Raw genomic sequence first — 20,306 nt, 5'->3', positions numbered from 1 at the left:
AATTGATGAATACATATAATTTATATATACGTCTATATTCATTAGCATCCATATAATCTAGACAAGAATAGAAAATCTTACATTATGAAATAAAAAGTCTTATATTATGAAACAGAGGGGTAACAAATTAGCAATTTTCATAAGAGAACCAATTACGTTGTGACATGAATGATGAGGCAAATCACATCAATATGAGGATCAATGCTGCTCTCAAGTTTCTCATACAGAACAAGATTCTCAACAAATTCGTTTATTTATCGTATAGCAGTATAATCATCCTGTAAATCTTTTTCTCTAATTTTGCTAGCAGTTCACATCGATTGACATATGAATCCGAAGTACATCGTCCCCTTAAATCTGCGTGATATTATGATGTGAATTAATCGAAACACGGGATTCAGAATCCACGGTGTTGGGCCAGCATGCACGGCAGCAACTAGCAAGCCCACCAGCCATACCAAATCCATTCATGCAAATTGAAATGATCTAGCAGATACTAATTATTATAACTAATTCAGCAAAAACTTGAAGTACTAATACATAAAAGTTGTGCCCTATAGGAAATTTTAAAACATATATTCGCATAATAATCAACCACTAGATAGATCATACATACCACGATATTCTACTTTCAAAGGCAGGCAAATATTTAGCCTGTTGATCACTTGCCGGATCATTTAGGCCTGGCATGCTAAGAAATAAATAGCGTTCCATTATATCTTATACCTTAAAATAACACTGCAATCAAGGTTTTCACCTAAAAAGTGTTGACATAACAACCATGCAACACATCTCCTAGCAGAACACGATACAGCCATCTCATGTAGGCTCCCAGTATCATTGATCTTTGTTAGACCTGCACAAAAATTAAAGCAACATTTTGGATGTAGGGGTACTATGACCAAAACACATTCTAGAAGCTTATAGAAAAATGTGTCAACAAGCATACCACCAAAGATTCTGTACTCAAGTGCGCTTAAACACCTTCTGGGAAATTGAAGCAGCAGTACAAAGCATCCTTCTGGATTCACTTGATAATGGGGTCCATCCCATTGAACCAACATTTCCTATTGGTTTGTTTGGGGTAGATGGGTGGTATATAGTCTTGCTCCCTTCTTTGTTCGCTTCGGCACTTGGCGAGTCCATCCAGCTTGGCTTAGAGGACAGAATTTTATTCACCTCCAACCGTCGAGACAAAACCGATTTCCAGTATGGGAAGAACATATTTCTCACATCTTTTACGCCCAATCCTTTAGGTGGTTGCTTGCCCAGAATCTGTTTACGTGAGAAAATTAGCATCTGAACGCTTAAACAAAAATTAGAAAGAAACTCATATTTTAGTAGTGAGTATTCCTTCTGTTGTTAGCCACCAAGGCAACAATTGATGGTTATGCATTATGTCATCAAATATTTCCAGATCTTGTTAATCAATTGGGTAGTAGGAATAAATTTGGAGGAACAATATTGTTTTCATGCAAATTTATCAGTATGAATTAGACAACAAATAAATTTAATTACATATCTCATTACCCTTTTACTAACTTCACATTTATCAGAAGACGACTTCTCCGCTTCAATAGTTTCCCCAGAGCCCACTGCAATCAGTAATAAAATTGGTCATGAGTCAACTTGTCAAACGCAAAGCATAGTCCTGAGGCTGGTGTAAAGAGCCAGGTTGCACCCCTTTTGCACTGGATGGAGGTCATAGGCTTTCTGCAATGTTACAAAGTTGTGCATTCACCACAGCAAATGACTTTGTAATGGGTGGAAACATAAGAAAGTTGCACAGCTAATTTTCCTTTCTAGTTTTATTTTAATAAGAAATAGGATCAACCAAAATGAAACATACCTCTTTGTGAATCTGTCTTACCAATTGGCATTCCCCCATGATGTTGGTAGCTTCAAAACACAAAAGATAATTCCACACACCAATTATATGCACAAAAACATGAACTGAATATATTTAAAACCAATAGATGTCAAACCATTCAAGTTTTCCAGTGTCAATGCTTTCCCCAGAATGAGCAAAGCCATTGCTTTGTAGAATTGATAAAACATGTTGAACAATGCCGTCATGTGGCACCTACATTTTCACCGGTAAATATGTTAAAACGAATCATTACAAAGTGTTCAAGGACATTATTTCAAAGTGTATTCAGATATCGACACTTGCAGGTGGTGGGAGTTGCAAGCCACATAACAACCTTCAATAACATCATCTCTCGATACAAACAGTATGACACAGCTGGGAGTCAACTATAGTGTTTTAAGTATTACATTTACACAAATACTAAGCGGCCAAGAGTATCAAGTAAGTCATTGATTTGGCATGCTGCCAACTTACTGTAGTCAACCAACTCTATTCTTACAATCTTGGATTTATTTGCCATCCTTGCTCACCACAAAAAAAGGCAACACCAAATAGCCCATTAGGTCCTTAGGGCATTGTCGATAACATCTCATTGGTCTAGACAACAAACAACCAAGTTACCCAACTTATACTTTCTGTCTGGAACCAATGACACATTACATGACAACACTACAGTATAACAACAGAAGAAAATTAGAACAGATCCTATACAAAATAATAAGTGGTATGGCAGCACTAGCCAGCAAACGTGTAGAAAGCAGAATATTGGCAGTTGAGAGTTATTTTGGGTACCACTGCACCTGCTACAAACCAGATCCCTGTTTTGGAATTGAAAGTAACAGTCTAGGCTATATAGATGTTATGTGATAATAAGTTCTAGATTATTGTGGTGTCACAATGTTATGTTCTACACTGTGGGATATAGTTGCATGAAATTGCGGTTTCATTGAAATGAATCCCAGCAGAGAGTTTCACTTTTCCTACTACTACCTCGTCACTAAATAAGTGCACTCCTAGCTTTAACTTGTCCCAAAATAAGTATATTTCTAGAGTTCAGTTTTCTCTCGAAACCACCATGATTCAAATTTCTTCCCATGTTACACCCAACACCATCCTACCTGCAACTACCATCTCATTTAATTGTGGGCATCTAAGCCATTTATTTCTATATTAACTGTCTCCTTTAATTACTACTCTCTCCGTTTCATAATATAAGATGTTTAACTTTTTTGCTTATAATGTTTGATCATTTGTCTTATTCAAAACGTTATGGAAATATTATTTATTTTGCTTGTGACTTATTTTATTATCAAAAGAACTTTAAGTACGACTTATCATTTTTATGTTTGTACTAAATTTTTGAATAGGACGAATGGTCTAAGTTAAACGTTACAACCAAAAAAGTCAAACATCTTATGTTACAAAACAGAGGCAGTAGAAATGAACTTACTTAGGGATGGAGATAGTACAAATCAAAGTAGTAAAGACAAGAAAAAAAAAGTTGCCTAATGACAAACGAATCTTGAGTAGCACCAAGAACCAAGGCCTTGTCTCTGCTAAGCTTGATGTGAAAAGGTGGAGGCTTAACGCTTAAGCTACTATTCTCCTATGACAAACCAGATGAACATGTATCATCACTGCAAACAAAGTTGTGGCATGATGGTATACCATGATTGCTCAGGTTAATCTTTCTGTCAAGCATCCACTTTTTAATGGCATATATGGGTGCTGTAATATGGCAGGGTCTTCAAAATAAGGGCAAGTAAAGTCGAACAGAAAAGATTAGAACTCACTCTGCATGTGAGTTGAGACATGGAATGAAAAAGGATCACAATCAGCTATATTTTAATTGGCACAGGTTGATTAATTAGCAACGTTTTTTTGACACACCAGCATTCTCACTTATTTTTAACATGCATATAGAATACAAGTAAATACAAAAGAAAATAACAATTCGGCATGTTTTTTATGTTTACATGAACATGCCAGGTGAGGAATAAAAGACATAAGTGAGGAAGAAAAAAACTGGTCAGCACCAACTAAAACTGCCATGATGCAGGTCTTCTGGTTCTGTTATTTGTGTCATTATCAGAAGTGTTCAACTTTTTGAACCATTCATTTTTTAGAGCTTAATTGAATTTAATTAAAATATTGAATTAAGACTCATTAGAGAACAATATGAGTATCCCTAGTCATCATCATGGTTAGAGAAAGACTATATCAACTTCCACTCAGACATATATACTAACTAGAGCAGCATATCCAATATTATGTCTCGACTCCAATGGGGCTACCAACAAACCACATCACCCTTACCACTATCATCTCTACCCTTTTTCAGGTTACCCCGATATGACCTATGCACTATTCCCTTCATTAGCCTCATGATCTCTCAAACAACTAATCAACTATGCAACTTCTTGCTCATCTTACCCTTTATGTTAGCCCCCAACTTAAATAAAAAATAGATCAGGGTTCACATTCCCATCCAAGCCATCCATGCCGCGGGACGCAGACCCACGATTACCGCGTACACCGTCAAAACCACGACAAATTCAAAAATTTGAATTCAAATGGTGTGGTAACCGCTCGGTTTCTGGTCAAAACCGCACGGTTTCAACCAAAAAACCACGGATAGTTCAATCTGTGAGATGTCAAATGAAAAAAAAAACTTTAAACAATTTGAAAAAATAAAGGAAAAATAGGAAAATATTTTGTGACTACATTTGTGACATTTAGGACATGTTATAGGGAAAACAAGAAAATTTTGACATGACCTTCTCTAAATTCTTGACATTGCAACATACATACACCTTCATATCACCATTCATCAAATAATTCACATCAATAACAAGTAACAACAACTTCATTTTGAGTGTTGCGTCACAACTATACCTACTACCCATTATTACAAACAAAACTATTACGTATGTACTAACATGCACATATAATTTTTCTCCATACATGCGTTCTCTATATCCGTTGTTGTATATTTGTATTTTAAAATTATGTATAACATGTGTCTAGTGCAAATTAATAATGACTCAACAACAAGATATTCTTAACCATCTTACGAAATATTATTTGCAATATGCTATTTTTTATTTTTTTCCCCAGAATTCTCGGTTACGATTTTTAATTACGCCGGAAATACACTTTTTTATGAATTTCTTTGACAAAACTATACTATATATCAACCTCTACAACATATACTTTTTTGGTTAAATTCCCTTTTTTTAAAAAAATTCCCCTCAAATTTAAAGTCGAAACCGCGGTCATACCGTTACCGCCCCTCGACAGAGGGCCCGGTTACCGCCGGGGAAACCGCGGTAACTGGAACCCTAGTCATGATTAAAATTGCTGAATATGTATAGTTACAAAACTCGAGCTCAATTTCCAAGCTAAAAAACTTGCTTTGCTAAACTTACATGGGTTCCCACTTTAAATGTAACCCAATCCAAGGGAGGGTGCTATTATATTATTATTCTCAAACCAAACTTAAGAACAATTGGTTTTCTTATAAAATTTATATGTTCCAGATCCCAAAAGATAAATTTGGTACCTTCAAGGGACCCCTATGCTCTTATATATTATATTGTTCATGTAATTATCTATTCATGGTCTTTTAAGGTGTTAAATCACACAAAATTTTAGTCATGGGGCATATAGTGGAGGCATCCTGCGTGCTGCAAACCTTTTCCACTTTGTCAGGCATTGCAGTTGACAGGTACTTGTTATTCCCTCCTCTCTGCGCCGTTTCTTGCGCTATACTCCACTCTGCTACTTTGGAAGGCCCGTCTTCCCTCATCTCTGCTCTGTTTCTTGCGCTTTGCTTTGCCTCTATGGAAAGGATACACCTCCTTTTTGCCCTTCTTGCATTCTGTTGCTGAGAATGAAGAGGGCATCTCACCTCCTCTTTGCTCTTCTTCTTTGGAAAGTGGGAACAAATGGTACAGGGGCTCAAGAATTGGTAAGCACGTGTGTAATACAAAAGCTGGCGACATTGTATAGATTCAGATATAAGGCATCACCTTGACTTGTGCCTTAAACAATAGGCGTATAAAAGGTGGTGGGCCACCTTGCTTCACATTACAAACTGTGTCTACTCCTGTGTTTCCATATATGAGGGCATCTCACCTCCTCTTTGCTCTTCTTTGGAAAGTGGGAACAAGTGGTACAGGGGCTCAAGAATTGGTAAGCATGTGTGTAATACAAAAGTTGGCGACATTGTATAGATTTAGATATAAGGCATCACCTTGACTTGTGCCTTAAACAATAGGCATATAAAAGTGGTGGGCCACCTTGCTTCACATTACAAACTGCGTCTACTCCTGTGTTTCCATATATTTTTGACTCATACATTAGACTTGAAACTAGCAGTATACTATTACTTTGTTGGGCCAACGTTCTGCCTCTTGGGTTTACATGAAAATGAGGACTAAAATATGTCATCAACTGCACGGGTCCAGTTCCTTTTCACTCCTTTTTATGTGGGTATGTGACTAGTAGGTGATACATTGCAGGAGGCGCTAACTTTTTTCATAGCACCAAAAAGGGGAAAAAAATGACACAACCACAGCTTCCTAAAACGCAGGTAATTTGAGCATTCACTAGTAGATCAAAATGATGGAAGCAAGCATCACACAAATTTAAAGAGCATGAAATTGGAAAATCAAAACAATCAGATATCACAAACAATGGGGAAATGTTTCATCAATTACCTGTGAGTGAGTTTGAATGTATCCCTCAAGAGCTATACCAGCTTTGTCAACAATACGAACAAGTGCATGTGCTGTAAGAAGGGCTTCCTTCCTGTCTTTGAGTCTCTTAAGTGCCTTGCCATTCTTTCCCTGCTTAACCATAGTTAACCCCTCAAGATGTATGGTGTCAAGAGCATCATCAATGCAGCTTTTAAGAATATCAAAGCCGTTCAGAGAGGCCTCGCCACTGCTTTTGTTAAGGCGCCCACGGAGCTGCTTTTGAGCAGCCAGCAGCAAAATTGCTGTGTGGACATGCATCTCCTCATGGATGTAACCGCATACCTCTTCAACAATGTTGTCTGTATGTTTGGCAATTAATCTAGTTGTGTCCAAGAACATTTTCTGCATGAGAGTGGCAGCTGAAATTAGTTATATATTGGTCGTAGATAGCTAGTATTTGAAATAAGCTAATTAAATGGTCTGATAATAATATAGTATGAAAGAAAGATAGTAGTAGTAACCATCTCAGGAAGGCAGAGGAGGAGGATGAGGCGGATGATATTGTCTCCATCAGTCCAGTGGTCCTCCAGATACTTGTGCATGGTGGCATTCTCAACAGCAACATGAAGAGGGAGGAGGCCCTCGATGACTCTGCTGCCCTTGGTGCGGATGTTGGCGGAGGCGCCATAGCGGAAGAGGAGCTTGACCATGGCGACATTGAAATTCTCTGCAGCCACGTGTAGGGGCGAGAAGCCATAGCGGTGGAGGATATTGGGGTCAGCGTGGCGGCCACGCAATGGAGGGGTGCCCTCCAGCGCCACCCGGGCACAACGCAGCGCGTTGAAGGAGGCCATGTTGGTGAGGAGATCAGGGTAAAGGAGATTCCTGATGCCCATGAAACGTGAACATAAATTATAGACTTGGTAGAAGTGCTTGACGTTATCCTTGAGCAATACTGGAAGTAGTTTCGGCTGTGCAACGCATACGAACCCCTCTAACTTTTCCTGCAATAGCAATCCATCGATCGACCGGCCGCATATATAATAATTATAATAATAAAAATAAAAATATTTTCATCCATGGATGGAAGAAGAAGAAGCAAATCGATGAATGTGTGTTACGTACCTTGAGCTTTTTCTCGAAATATGCTCTATGTTCAGGATGCTTTGGCAGGACATTATTGATAGGATCGCTGTTAACGATGTCATCAATCCTCTGCTTGAGTGTCCATGACCCGTAATCCTCAGCTTCGGCTTCGGCTTCGGCTTCACCCGGGGTTCCATGCTCCATCGTCATCGTGGAGCTAGAGTACGAGATGCGGATTGCGGAAACCTAAATCGATCCCCTTCCCCAGGAAAGGAAAGGATACGCACGACTCGAGGGCTCGCCGCTCCTGGAGAGGACAGGGTACGGTCGCGCGGGGGCTGATGGAGAAAGGTAGATCGGTATTCGAGGCTAGCAGAGCAGAGGCGGCGGCGGCGGCGGCGGCGGCATTCGTCGGAGGCGGAGGCTAGGGTTGGAAGCAGTGGGAGCCTTGGATGGAGTACGACGGCAAGATTGTTGTAATCGTGGAAATCAATGATTATTAACGGGCTAAATGGGCCTCTACCTTTTCATGTTCCTTCTACTTCTATGCGGAATGAAAAAGTCCTTTCTACCTCCCTCATCTGTAGAGTATACCATGTCTGATTTTTCTTCTCTCCCTGAAAAAAATTGTATGCAGCCTCCCTCTCACCCCGCCACTGGGACAGATATAATAAGGATTAATTAGATCTGTGTCATTATAAATTTGCTAGTTTTAAAATATGACATTACTATTCGACTAATTGGAAGATGTCGTCGTAATTTCATAACTATGCGACGGCGACCCCGACGGGTGACGAGCCGACTTCGGCGGCGATGGACGCGGCTCAGGAGGCGACGGCGACCCCGGCGGACAACGAGCCGACTTTGGCGGCGACGGACGCGGTTCTAGGAGGCGACGGCGTCCCCGGCGGCATCTCGGCGTCTCACTCCTCCCTCTCACCTTTTCTCCCACTTTCTGACCACACTCTGACAAGGCACCGCATGCCCTCTGTAGTCCGCGTGCATTCTCGCGGAGAGACGGTCTATGAATAGCTGTCGTGTGTGCACCGACGTGGTGCACTAGGGCTCCTCGCCACATCGGGGCACTGTGCATGGCCTTATGCACCTTCCTTTGTTTCCGAGGAACAAACTTTTGTTCTATGTTTGCGTGTTTCTGGAGATAAGCATGCTACTAGTTAAACAAACAAATATAGATAGATAGAGCTTAATGTGATAATAAACAAATAGATAGAGCTTAATGTGATAATATCTTATTATCTTGTAAGCCCTTCTTCTCCCCTTTACAAACAGTCTCCCAAGTATCATTCTATCAATTAAGAAGTAGCACTTGTGGAAGCAAGAACAAGGGTAACTTGAAACGCTGGATGGCTGCTCTTCTGAGAGAAATGTTGAATGAAGAACAATGAATGCTGTCTCATTTTGTTTTTTGAGGATTTCATTGATGATCCAACCACAAGACCATGCCTCTGGTACTTGTTGCAAAATAATAAAACATAAGTTGAGGTATGAATAGGAAAAATTCAGATGCATGACTATATAACACAGTCCATGGCACGGCCCAGCAGCTTCGGAATTGGAATTGGGATGGATGATGCCGGCAATGGCATGCGAGAAAACCCAACGCCTCCACGCCACCGCCGACTCCTTTCCTTTTGGGCTTCAGTGAAGGTGTTTGTCTGACTCTTCACTTATGGTGCAGCCCAAGTTCCGCCTTATAGTTCAGGCCGAGAAAGTTAAGATTGATGACCTCATGGCTGCTCCTCTTAGGGTGTGTTTGGTTGGAGGGATTTCAAGGGTTGGGATGGAGCCAATCCGGTTTTATCCTTGTTTGGTTTGGGAGCCTGATGGAGTGGGTTGGACCTAGGAGAAAATATACCACAAAAATTCGGGGTGGGATGATCCGTGAAAATCTGTCGGACCGCGCCAACCCATCCGCAGCCACGGGCGCGCGCACGTGAAGGGAGCCGAGGAAAAATCACCGGCCAGGAAAAATCAACGTTGCACCTCTTCTGTTCGGTGTGCACATCGCCCCTCACCTCTTTTGCCTTGTCGCACAGCACAGGGAGAGAGGCTCCGACGGCGACAGGAAATCCGGCGCCGGCGTGAGCTGCACCTCCCCTCCGCTGCTAGGTTCTCCCCTCCCCTCGTTGCCTCCCTCTCTATCTCCTCCTGCCACCATCTCATTGTCTCCTCCCCTCTTTGCCTCCCTCTCTGTCTCCTCCCATGCCTCCATCTCTTCTCTGTCTCTCTTCCTTAATCTTGCTCCTAATGATGCAGGTGAGGAAGGAAGGGAAGAAGGTCAGCGACTGTAACTTTTATTCTTGATTCCTGCATTGTCAAGGTAAACCCTAGCCATGAATATTTCAGATCTATGCTATTTTTAATTTCTCATGAGGTGAATGGACCTAGATGACATGAAAACTAGTTGAGAATCTATTTGTTCTTTATTTATTAGGCAATGTGTTCACAGATCTAGCAAATTAATTTGTGATGATGCCAACTAATTTTAGATGAGATGTTTGTGCTTGAGATGATGGTAGCAATTGTTTATTTTATTTTGTTGTTGTATTGTAGATGGATAAGAGGATGAAGCTTTTAATTTATACAGCAGCTGCAAATATGTTGTTGTCTATGATGGCCATAATAATTAGGTCTAGAAAAAGAAAGAGAGTGGTAAGGAGAGAAGGTATTAAATATGGCCCGATGGATGAAAGGGATAGGATAAGAATTGAGTACCTAGACACAAGAATTTGGGGAAATAATATATTATGTGTTGACATGCTGAGACTTAGAAGAGATTCTTTCTTTAGGTTTTGTAAGCTTTTTAGAGATCGTGCCTTGCTTGAAGATACCATCCACATGTCTATTGAGGAACAAGTAGCTATGTTTCTACATAGAGTAGGACACAACGTTAGAAATAGGGTAGTTGGTGCTAATTTTGCAAGATCTGGAGAAACAGTTAGTCGGTATTTCAATAAAGTACTTCATGTTGTTGGTGAGCTACGAGGTGAATTAATCAAGGCCCCATCATTGGACACCCCACCTAAAATAGCAGGCAACCACAGATGGGATCCTTATTTTAAGGTGTGAGATTCATCCTATGTCTATGTTTAATTTGTTATTTGTTTAAGCCTATATGATTCCTACTCTTATGCGATATTGAATATAAAATAGGATTGTATTGGAGCTATTGATGGCACACATGTTAGAGCATCTGTATTGAAGAATATGGAGTTGTCTTTTCGTGGTAGAAAAAAACATGCAACACAAAATGTAATGGCAGCCGTAGATTTTGATCTTCGGTTCACATATGTCTTGGCTGGTTGGGAGGGGACAGCACACGATGCTGTAGTTTTAAATGATGCATTGGAACGAGAAAATGGCCTTCGTGTTCCACAAGGTAATAGATTGATTTAGTGCATCAATTTTCTATTAGTCAACTATTGATATTTAGAAATATGACAAACTCTACATCATATGATAGGAAAATTCTACCTAGTTGATGCTGGATATGGAGCTAAACCAGGATCTTTGCCGCCTTTTCGTGGTGTCCGGTACCATTTAAATGAGTGGGGCAATAATCCAGTGCAAAATGAGAAGGAGTTGTTTAACCTTAGGCATTCTTCCCTCCGTGTTACAATTGAGCGTGCATTTGGGTCATTGAAGAGAAGATTCAAAATTGTTGATGATGCCACTCCATTTTTCCCTTACCAAACTCAAGTAGATATTGTTGTAGCTTACTGCATTATTCATAATTGGGTCATAAATGATGGAATAGATGAGTTTGTACTCGGTCCAAATGAAGTGATAAATGAAAATGACGACACATCAAGTGGTGTGCCAAGGGATCATGCAGAGATGGTTCACTTCAGGCAGGGGCTTGCTGATTAGATGTGGGCGGACCGCCAAAACCATGTTGCACATTAATAAAATAACTTTAGTATGTGTTCAATTTTACTTCTATGGACCACCTGTATCTTTAATATTTGTATCTCATCTGTAAGACATTGTAGCATTAGTATTTGTGTCTCATTTGTATGGACAAAAGTTGTATTTCATTTGTATGGTGGACATATGGTGTGGTGAACTCATATTTGTGGACATATGGTGTTGTGAACTCATATTTGTGCTGATTTTAATTTTTAATATACATATGGTGTGCTGAAATTGATTTGTATGGACATGGTGTGTTGATTTCATTATAAGGAGATATGGTGTGCTGATTTCATTATGTTGGAGCTGTGCTGATTTTAATTTTTAATGTACACATGGTGTGCTGCAATTGATTTGTATGGACATGGTATGCTGATTTTTTTTTTATTTTGCTATGCAGGTAGGACATGGAACTAAACAAAGGAAAGGTAGGGACCAATCATGCATCATGGACATCAGCTATGTCCAGTTTCATGCTATCTCATTTAGCCAACATAGTGGCTAGTGGCACAAGGACCTTAGCTGGTTTTAAACAAGTTCATCTCAGAGGATGTGCTAGAGCTCTCAATGAGAAGTTCATGACTGATCTAACGAGTGATCAGATTTCAAATCATTTGAAGACATGGAGAAAAAAGTTCCAAAAAATAAATAAACTAAGGGAAGTAAGTGGTGCCATTTGGGATGAAGATAATTTCATCATATCCCTAGATGACAACCACTACAATGATCATGTGCAGGTATGCTTTGCCAACTTGCTGAAATTATTTGCACCAATTTGTATTCCATCCATTCATAATGTAGTTCTTATATGTCACGGTAGGTTCACAAAGGTGACGCAGAATTTTTTAACAAACCTCTTGTCAACTATGGTGAGATGCTTACCATCTTTGGGAGCACCATAGCTACTGAAAAATATACAAGGGACTCTAGCTCAGTTCTAGGTACAGATGATGTTGCTACTGAAATTCATGATGTGGATGATGGTACTGGAACAATGGATCATGATGAGAGATCTTCTGCAAGTAAGCCAAAGAAAGCCAAGACATGTGTCCATGATGACGAGGGGCTGATTGGAGCATTTGAAAGAGTTGGTGACAAGCTTGCCGCCGCTATAGCTAAGGCCGGTACCCCTGACAATGACATTCCTGCTGATTTGTTTCAAAACTTGAATAGTATTCTAGGTTTTGAGCGAATCCACATCTCTCACTACTATGCTTACTTGGTGGCTAACCCTCACATTGCTAGAGCTTTCAACAATCTTCCATTCGAGAACAAGTTGGACATGGTTACTATGTATGTTACCGAGAAGTTTCCTGGCTCCATGTAAGGTTGTGTATGGGTTAAGAATTATTTTGCTATGGACTAAGGTGTCATTATGTGTAAGGCATAAATTGACAATTACGTGTAACCCATGGATTACTACCTATATGTAGAACATGAATTTGTTATCCTCATAGGTAAGACTTGTATTATCCTTATATTATTTAGAATGTGGATTGATTGGCTTGTCAATGTTTAAAAAATGCTATTCATGTGTGAAGTATTGATGTATTATCTATTTGCAAGAATTTTCATCATCTTGTAATGTTATGATTAATGCATGTGTATAATTGTTCTCAGTTTCTAAACTGAATTTGTAACTTCACATATTTGATGTGAAGAGGTAATCTCACCTTTGCATATGAGGAGGTTACTGGCTCCAACCCTCCAACCAAACAGAAAAATATAATCATTCCAACCCAAAAAACAGGGATGGCTCCAACCCATTCTAACCCATCCCCAAACCAAACACACCCTTAAAGACATTGAAAATTTGAAAAAATAGGGAGCCGATCTGATCAACAGATGCATGCATGAATAAATATTCCTAGCCTTCCCTAAATATAGCAGCTACCTGAAGCGAAAGCTAAAAAAAAAGAAGAAGAAAAGATGCATCTCATCTTTCTTTCCTAGCTTTCCTTAAATCATGCATCATCTCAGCTGTTCTGCAGAAAAACAACACGCCCTACATGCTTAACAAGGAATATAGCAGCTAGCTGAAGCAAAGTAAATGCAGACATTTGCTAGCTTGCTAGGCTAAAAATGGAAGCAACAACATGTCAGTAAAGACAAGAACGAAAATAAATTAATCCATGACTGATAATGCATGGGAGGATTGGTATGTGGTCTGAGAGGAACAAAGATGAGCCAGTTGTTTCTGAATTTAAGCACCTAAATAGAACAAGCACCTTGTTCAACACAGTGACTTAATCATAGTAAGACCAGTTCAAATTACTTAAAAGGTCCAATTTTATACAGGTAAAAACTACTTTGATTTTGAAATTACTCATCTGCTGAAATAAACATCACCGTTGATCACTTACAGGATCATTTAGGCCTGGCATACTAAGAAATAAATGACGTTACATTATATCTTATACCTTAATATGACACTGCAATCAAGGTTTTTTCAACTAAAAAGTGTTCACATATATAACAACCATGCAACACAGCTTCTAGCAGAACACGATACAACCGTCTCATGTAAGCTCTCAGTTTCATTGATCTTTCTTAGACCTGCACAAATATTAAAGCAACATTGAGAATGTAGGGGTACTATGACCAAAAGACATTCTAAAAGCTTATAGAAAAATGTGTCAGCAAGCATACCACCAAAGATTCTGTACTCAAGTGCGCTTAAACACCTTCTGGGACATTGAACCAGCAGTACAAAGCATCCTTCTGGATTCACTTGATAATGGGGTCCGTCCCATTGAACCAAGATGTCCTATTGATTTGTTTGGGGTACATGGGTGGTATATACTCTTGGTCCCTTCAGCACTTTGCATCCAGCTTGGTCGACATGATAAAATCTTCTTCACATCCAACCGACGGGACAAAACCGATTTCCAGTATGGGAAGAACATATTTCTCACATCTTTTATGCCCAATCTCTTAGGTGGTTGCTTGCCCAGGATCTGTTTATGTCAGAAAATTAGCATCTGTTTATGTCAGAAAATTAGCATCTGAACGATTAAACAAAAATTAGAAAGGCATTCATACTGTAGTAGTGAGTATTCATCCTGCTGTTAATCACCAAGGCAACAATTGATGGTTATGCATTATGTTATCAAATATTTCCATATAGAGTAATTTTTACAGTCCTTGAGAAGGTATCTAAAGATACCAAAATTTTAGTACCTCCTTGTATCTTCTCAAGGCATGTAAAATTGATCTTCCATATATAGTTAATAAATTGGGTAGTAAGAATAGAATTGGAGGAACAATGCTGTTTTCATGCTAATTTCATCGGTATGAATTAGACAAAAAATAAATTTAATTACATATCTCATTGCCCTTTTACTAACTTCGCATTTATCAGAAGACGACTTCTCCGCTTCAATAGTTTCCCCATAGCCCACTGCAATCAGTAATGAAATTGGTCATGAGTCAACTTGTGAAGTGCAAAGCATAGTCCTGAGGCTGGTGTAAACAGCCAGGTTGCACCCCTTTTGCACTAGATGCAGGTCATAGGCTTTCTGCAATGTTACAAAGTTGTGCATTCACCACAGCAAACGACAATGTAATGGGTGGAAACATAATAAAGTTGCATAGCTAATTTTCCTTTCTAGTTTTATTTTAATAAGAAATAGGATCAACCAAAATGAAACACGCCTCTCTATGAATCTGTCTTACCAATTGGCATTCCCCCATGATGTTGGTAGATTCAAAACACAAAAGATAAATTAACACATCAACTATATGCCCAAAAGCATGAACTGAATATATATATTTAAAGCCAATAGATGTCAAACCATTCAAGTTTTCCAGTGTCAATGCTTTCCCCATAATGAGCAATGCCATTGCTTTTTAGAATTGATAAAACATGTTCAACAATGTCGTCATGTGGCACCTACATTTCACCGATAAAATTGTTAAAATGAATCATTACAAAATGTTCAAGGACATTATTCCAAAGCGTATTCAGATATCTACACTTGCAGGTGGTGGTAGTTGCAAGCCACATAATAACCTTCAATAACATCATCTGTAGTGTTTTAAGTATTACATTTACACAAATGCTAAGCGGCCAAGAGTATCAAGCCAGTAGTCATTGATTTGGCATGCTGGCAACTTACTTTAGTCAACTAACTCTATTCTTACAATCTTGGATTTATTTCCCATCCTTGCTCACCACAAAAAAGGCAACACCGAAGAGCCCACTAGGTCCTTATGGCATTGTCAATAACATCTCATTGGTCTAGATGAACGAACAACTATGTCCCAACTTATACTTTCTGTTTGGAACCAGTGACACATTAAATGACAATAGTACTATAGTATAACAGCAGAAGAAAATTAGAACAAATCTTATACAATATAATCACTCCTTTTTATGTGGATATGTGACTAGTAGTTGATACATTGCAGCAGGTGCTCCAACTTTTTTCATATCACCAGAAAGAAAAAAAAAAATCTGACACAGCCACAACTTTCTAAAACATGGGAAATTCGAGCATTCACTGGTAGATCAAGATGATGGAAGCAAGCATCACACAAATTTAAAGAGCATGAAATTGGAAAATCAAAACAAGCAGGTATCAGAAAACAATGGGGGAAATATTTCATGAATTACCTGTGAGTGAGTTTGAATGTATCCCTCAAGAGCTATACCAGCAATACGAACAAGTGCATGTGCTGTAAGAAGGGCTTCCTTCCTGTCTTTGAGTCTCTTAAGTGCCTTGCCTTTCTTTCCCTGTTTAACCATAGTTAACCCCTCAAAATGTATGGTGTCAAGAGCATCATCAATGCGGCTTTTAAGAATATCAAAGCCATTCAGAGAGGCCTTGCCACTGGTTTTTTTGAGGCGCCCACGGAGCTGCTTTTAGCAAAATTGCTGTGTGGACATGCATCTCTTCATGGATGTAACCGCATACCTCATCGACAATGTTGTCTGTATGTTTGGCAATTAATCTAATTGTGTCCAAGAACATTTTCTGCATGAGAGTGGCATGCAGCTGAAATTAGTTAATTATATATTGATCCTGGATAGCTAGTATTTAAAATAATAAGCTAATTAAATGGTCTGATAATATAGGAGTACGAAAGAAAGAAGATAGTAGTAACCATCTCAGGAAGGCAGAGCAGGAGGATGAGACGGATGATACTGTCCCCATCAGCCCAGTGGTCCTCCAGATACTTGTGCATGGTCGCATTCTCAACAACAACATGAAGAGGGAGGAGGCCCTCGATGACTCTGCTGCCCTTGGTGCGGATGTTGGCGGAGGTGCCATAGCGGAAGAGGAGCTTGACCATGGCCACATTGAAGTTCTCGGCAGCCATGTGGAGGGGCGAGAAGCCAAAGCGGTGGAGGATGTTGGGGTCAGCGTGGCGGCCACGCAATTGAGAGGTGCCCTCCAATGCCACCCTGGCACAACGCAGCGCGTTGAAGGAGGCCATGTTGGTGAGGAGATCAGGGTAAAGGAGATCCCTGATGCGCATGAAACGTGAACATAAATTATAGACTTGGTAGAAGTGCTTGACGTTATCCTTGAGCAATACTGGAAGTAGTTTCGGCTGTGCAACGCATATGAACCCCTCTAACTTTTCCTGCATATATATATTCTCATTCATGGTCATGGATCAAAGAAGAAGAAGAAGTAAATGGATGAATGTGTTGTGTTACGTACATTGAGCTTTTTCTGGAAATACGCTCTATGTTCAGGATGCTTTGGCAGAATATTATTGATAGGATCGCTGTGAACGATATCATCAATCCTCTGCTTGAGTGTCCATGACTCGTACTCTTCATCTTCGGCTTCCGCTTCACTGGGGGTACTTCCATGTTCCATCATCATTTAGAGGACCGGAAACCCTAGATCGATCCCTTGCCACGGAGGGAAAGGAAAGGGACTTGAGGCTTGCCGCTGCTGACGGAGAAAGGTAGATCGATCGGTATTCGTGGAGGCGTCGGCGACAGGAGGGGTGGGGTTGGAAGCATGCAAGATCGTCATTGTTAATTAATGGGCTAAATGGGCCTTTAGCTTATCATGTTGCTAATGAATGAACAAGTCCTTTGCACCTCCCTCAACTGTATATGTCTGCTTTTCTTCTCTCTACAGAATCATGTACGGAAGCAGTTTTTTAGCACACGGGTGTATATACACCCGTTGCTTGTATGTCATCTAAATAGTCATCAAAAAATATGAAAAAATTTGATAAAATAGTTTAATACGAGTTATATCACTCCACCAACATGCAAGTTTAAATTCAACTTCTACAGACTAAAAGACACCAACACAAGATAAAAGAACCCTTAATTACTTAATTCTATTCGAGAATCTCCATCCGAAGTTGGTAAAAAGGTGCATAATCATCGACTCTAGTTTACGACATGCATCATTTATTAGCTTGATATCATCATCATGCCTTTGCAGTTGGGCCCAATCCCGAAGCCAATATGTTGCCCTGAAAAGTAACTGCAAATAAGATTTTGATGGTGTTTTATCAAAAATCATATCATTTCTGCTAAGCCAAAGAGCCCAACATATGGCAGAAGCCCCTACAAGAATAATTTTCTTAACTTTTTTATTGACACCCACCATCCAATTCCCAAACATATGAGAGATACTTTGTGGTGGGTATAATCCAAATGAGAATTGAATTGATCTACAAAGAAATCTAGTAAAATGATAATCTAGGAAAAGGTGGTAAATTGTTTCTTTTTTCATACAAAAACAACATCTTAAATTACCAATCCAGTTCCTCTTAGCCAAATTGTCTTTTGTTAAAGCAAGTCCTTTAAGAAGATACCACATAAAAATCTTAATCTTAAGGGGCATCTTAAGCTTCCAAATAATCTTATTCCTCTCTATGTACCCATTATTAATTAAGGCTAAATACATTGATCTAACAGAAAAATGACTATTTTGATGAAAGTTCCATCTAAATATGTCATCCTCCTCTGTTAAATTAATATGCAGAATTGAAGCACACAGATTATGCCAGTTGACCAAATTTTGACCAACTAAAGCTCTTCTGAAAGAAACATTAAGTGGAACCGAACTCATAACACTTGCAATTGATGAGTTTTTCCTTCTCACTATAGAATACAATGACGGATATTTGTCCTTTAAAGAAGAATTTCCTAACCACTTATCCTCCTAGAATCTAACTTGCTCACCATTATTAATTAACTAGGAACCCATATTTAGAAAGGAATTCTTAACCTTCATTAGGCGAGACCAAAAATGTGAATCCCCTTGTTTTCTCTCGACCTGGGTTATTGATTTACAACTAAGATATTTCCTCTTCAACATATCTTGCCACATGCCTTGTTCATTTATTAATTTGAACAACCATTTGCTTAATAAACATTGGTTTTGGATTTCTAAATTATGAACACCAAGTCCACCCTGATCTTTTGGTTGACATATAATGTCCCATCTTGTCAGCCTATATTTCTCTTTATGTTCATCACCTTGCCAAAAGAAACGAGATCTATAATAATCAATTTTCTAAAGAACCCCTTTAGGAATCTCAAAAAAAGATATCATAAACATAACCAAGCTTGACAACACAGAATTAATCAAAACCAATCTCCCTCCAAGAGACATGTGTTTACCTTTCCAACTACTAAGTTTTTTTCTCAATTCTTTGCTCAATTGTTAACCAATCTTTATTAGTAAGCTTTCTATAATGCATAGGGATACCCAAGTATCTAACTGGAAATTGTCCTATTTTACATCCAAAAATATTTGAATATTGCTCATAACATTCTTTTGCCTGACCAAAGCAAAATAATTCACTCTTGTGAAAATTTATCTTAAGTCCAGATAATTGTTCAAACGCGGTTAATAACAATTTCATATTCTTTGCTTTATCTAAATCATAGTCAAGAAAAATAATAGTATTATCAGCATATTGTAAAATAGATAAACCATCATCCACCAATTGTGGAATAGCTCCAGAAATCTGACCATCAACTTTTGCTCTCTTAATTAATATAGCTAGCATATCAACAACTATATTAAAAAGAATGGGAGATAACGGGCCCCCTTGCCTTAAACCCTTATAAGTTTGAAAATTTGCCCGCACTTGATCATTTACTTTAATACCGACATGTCCCCCTTGAATGAAAGAGGAAATCCAATCACACCATTTTCACGAAAAACCTTTCATTCTCAAAGTTTGTTGGACAAAAGACCACTTAACTTTATCATAGGCTTTTTCAAAATCGATCTTAAAAATTACTCCATTCATTTTTTTCCGATGTAATTCATGAATTGTTTCATGGAGGATAACAACCCCTTCCATAATATTTCTCCTAGGTATAAAAGCTGTTTGTGTAGGACTGATAACTTTCTGAGCTACTACAGCAATTCTATTTGTAGCAACTTTAGTAAATATTTTAAAACTAACATTAAGTAAGCAGATAGGCCTATATTGTTGAATCTTAGTAGCCTCCTTGCACTTAGGTAATAAAATAATAGTACCAAAGTTGAGCGAATAGAGATTTAGGCTTCCACTGTGAAAATCCTTGAATAAGTCTATCAAATCAGATTTAATAACATTCCAGAACACTTGATAGAACTCAGCAGGAAAGCCATCTGGACCTGGGGCTTTATTGTGTTCCATTTGAAAAATTGCATCTTTAATTTCCTTTTCCGTAAATTCATCTACTACAGCATTATTTTCTAATTAAGACACTTGGGGGATATCACTTATCTGACTTTCAT

General features: G+C 38.9%; 2 protein-coding genes and 1 pseudogene across 3 annotated transcripts; 1 reads left to right on the top strand and 2 right to left on the bottom strand.

Moving 5' to 3' along the window:
• Positions 1-564: 564 nt before the first annotated feature.
• Positions 565-8,109, bottom strand: LOC102720754. Its single transcript, XM_006663657.3, has 8 exons — positions 7,696-8,109; positions 7,092-7,574; positions 6,592-6,972; positions 1,986-2,083; positions 1,850-1,899; positions 1,531-1,595; positions 950-1,275; positions 565-856 (listed from the first exon to the last, which is right to left on the bottom strand). Exons 1-7 carry the CDS (start codon positions 7,864-7,866, stop codon positions 967-969), a joined length of 1,557 nt encoding a protein of 518 aa, XP_006663720.2. The 5' UTR covers positions 7,867-8,109; the 3' UTR covers positions 565-856; positions 950-966.
• A 1,587-nt stretch (positions 8,110-9,696) lies between these two features.
• LOC102700199 (protein ALP1-like) lies at positions 9,697-13,126 on the top strand. 2 transcript variants are annotated; one of them, XM_015843037.2, is made up of 5 exons: positions 9,697-9,786; positions 9,934-9,997; positions 10,231-10,740; positions 10,831-11,056; positions 11,141-11,812. In XM_015843037.2, the coding sequence occupies exons 3-5, from the start codon at positions 10,231-10,233 to the stop codon at positions 11,545-11,547; spliced, it is 1,143 nt and encodes a 380-aa protein (XP_015698523.2). In that variant the 5' UTR covers positions 9,697-9,786; positions 9,934-9,997; the 3' UTR covers positions 11,548-11,812. The 2 variants fall into 2 exon arrangements, with proteins under 2 accessions (XP_015698523.2, XP_040385844.1); XM_040529910.1 differs by lacking the exons at positions 10,231-10,740; positions 10,831-11,056; positions 11,141-11,812 and adding exons at positions 11,990-12,326; positions 12,410-13,126.
• A 709-nt stretch (positions 13,127-13,835) lies between these two features.
• LOC102699917 lies at positions 13,836-17,463 on the bottom strand (annotated as a pseudogene).
• Positions 17,464-20,306: the final 2,843 nt, after the last annotated feature.

This window comes from Oryza brachyantha, chromosome 12, assembly GCF_000231095.2.
Source record: "Oryza brachyantha chromosome 12, ObraRS2, whole genome shotgun sequence".
NCBI classification, from domain to species: domain Eukaryota; kingdom Viridiplantae; phylum Streptophyta; class Magnoliopsida; order Poales; family Poaceae; genus Oryza; species Oryza brachyantha.
Note: the sequence above shows the minus strand (reverse complement) of the source record. Positions and strands in the feature narration are given on the sequence as shown.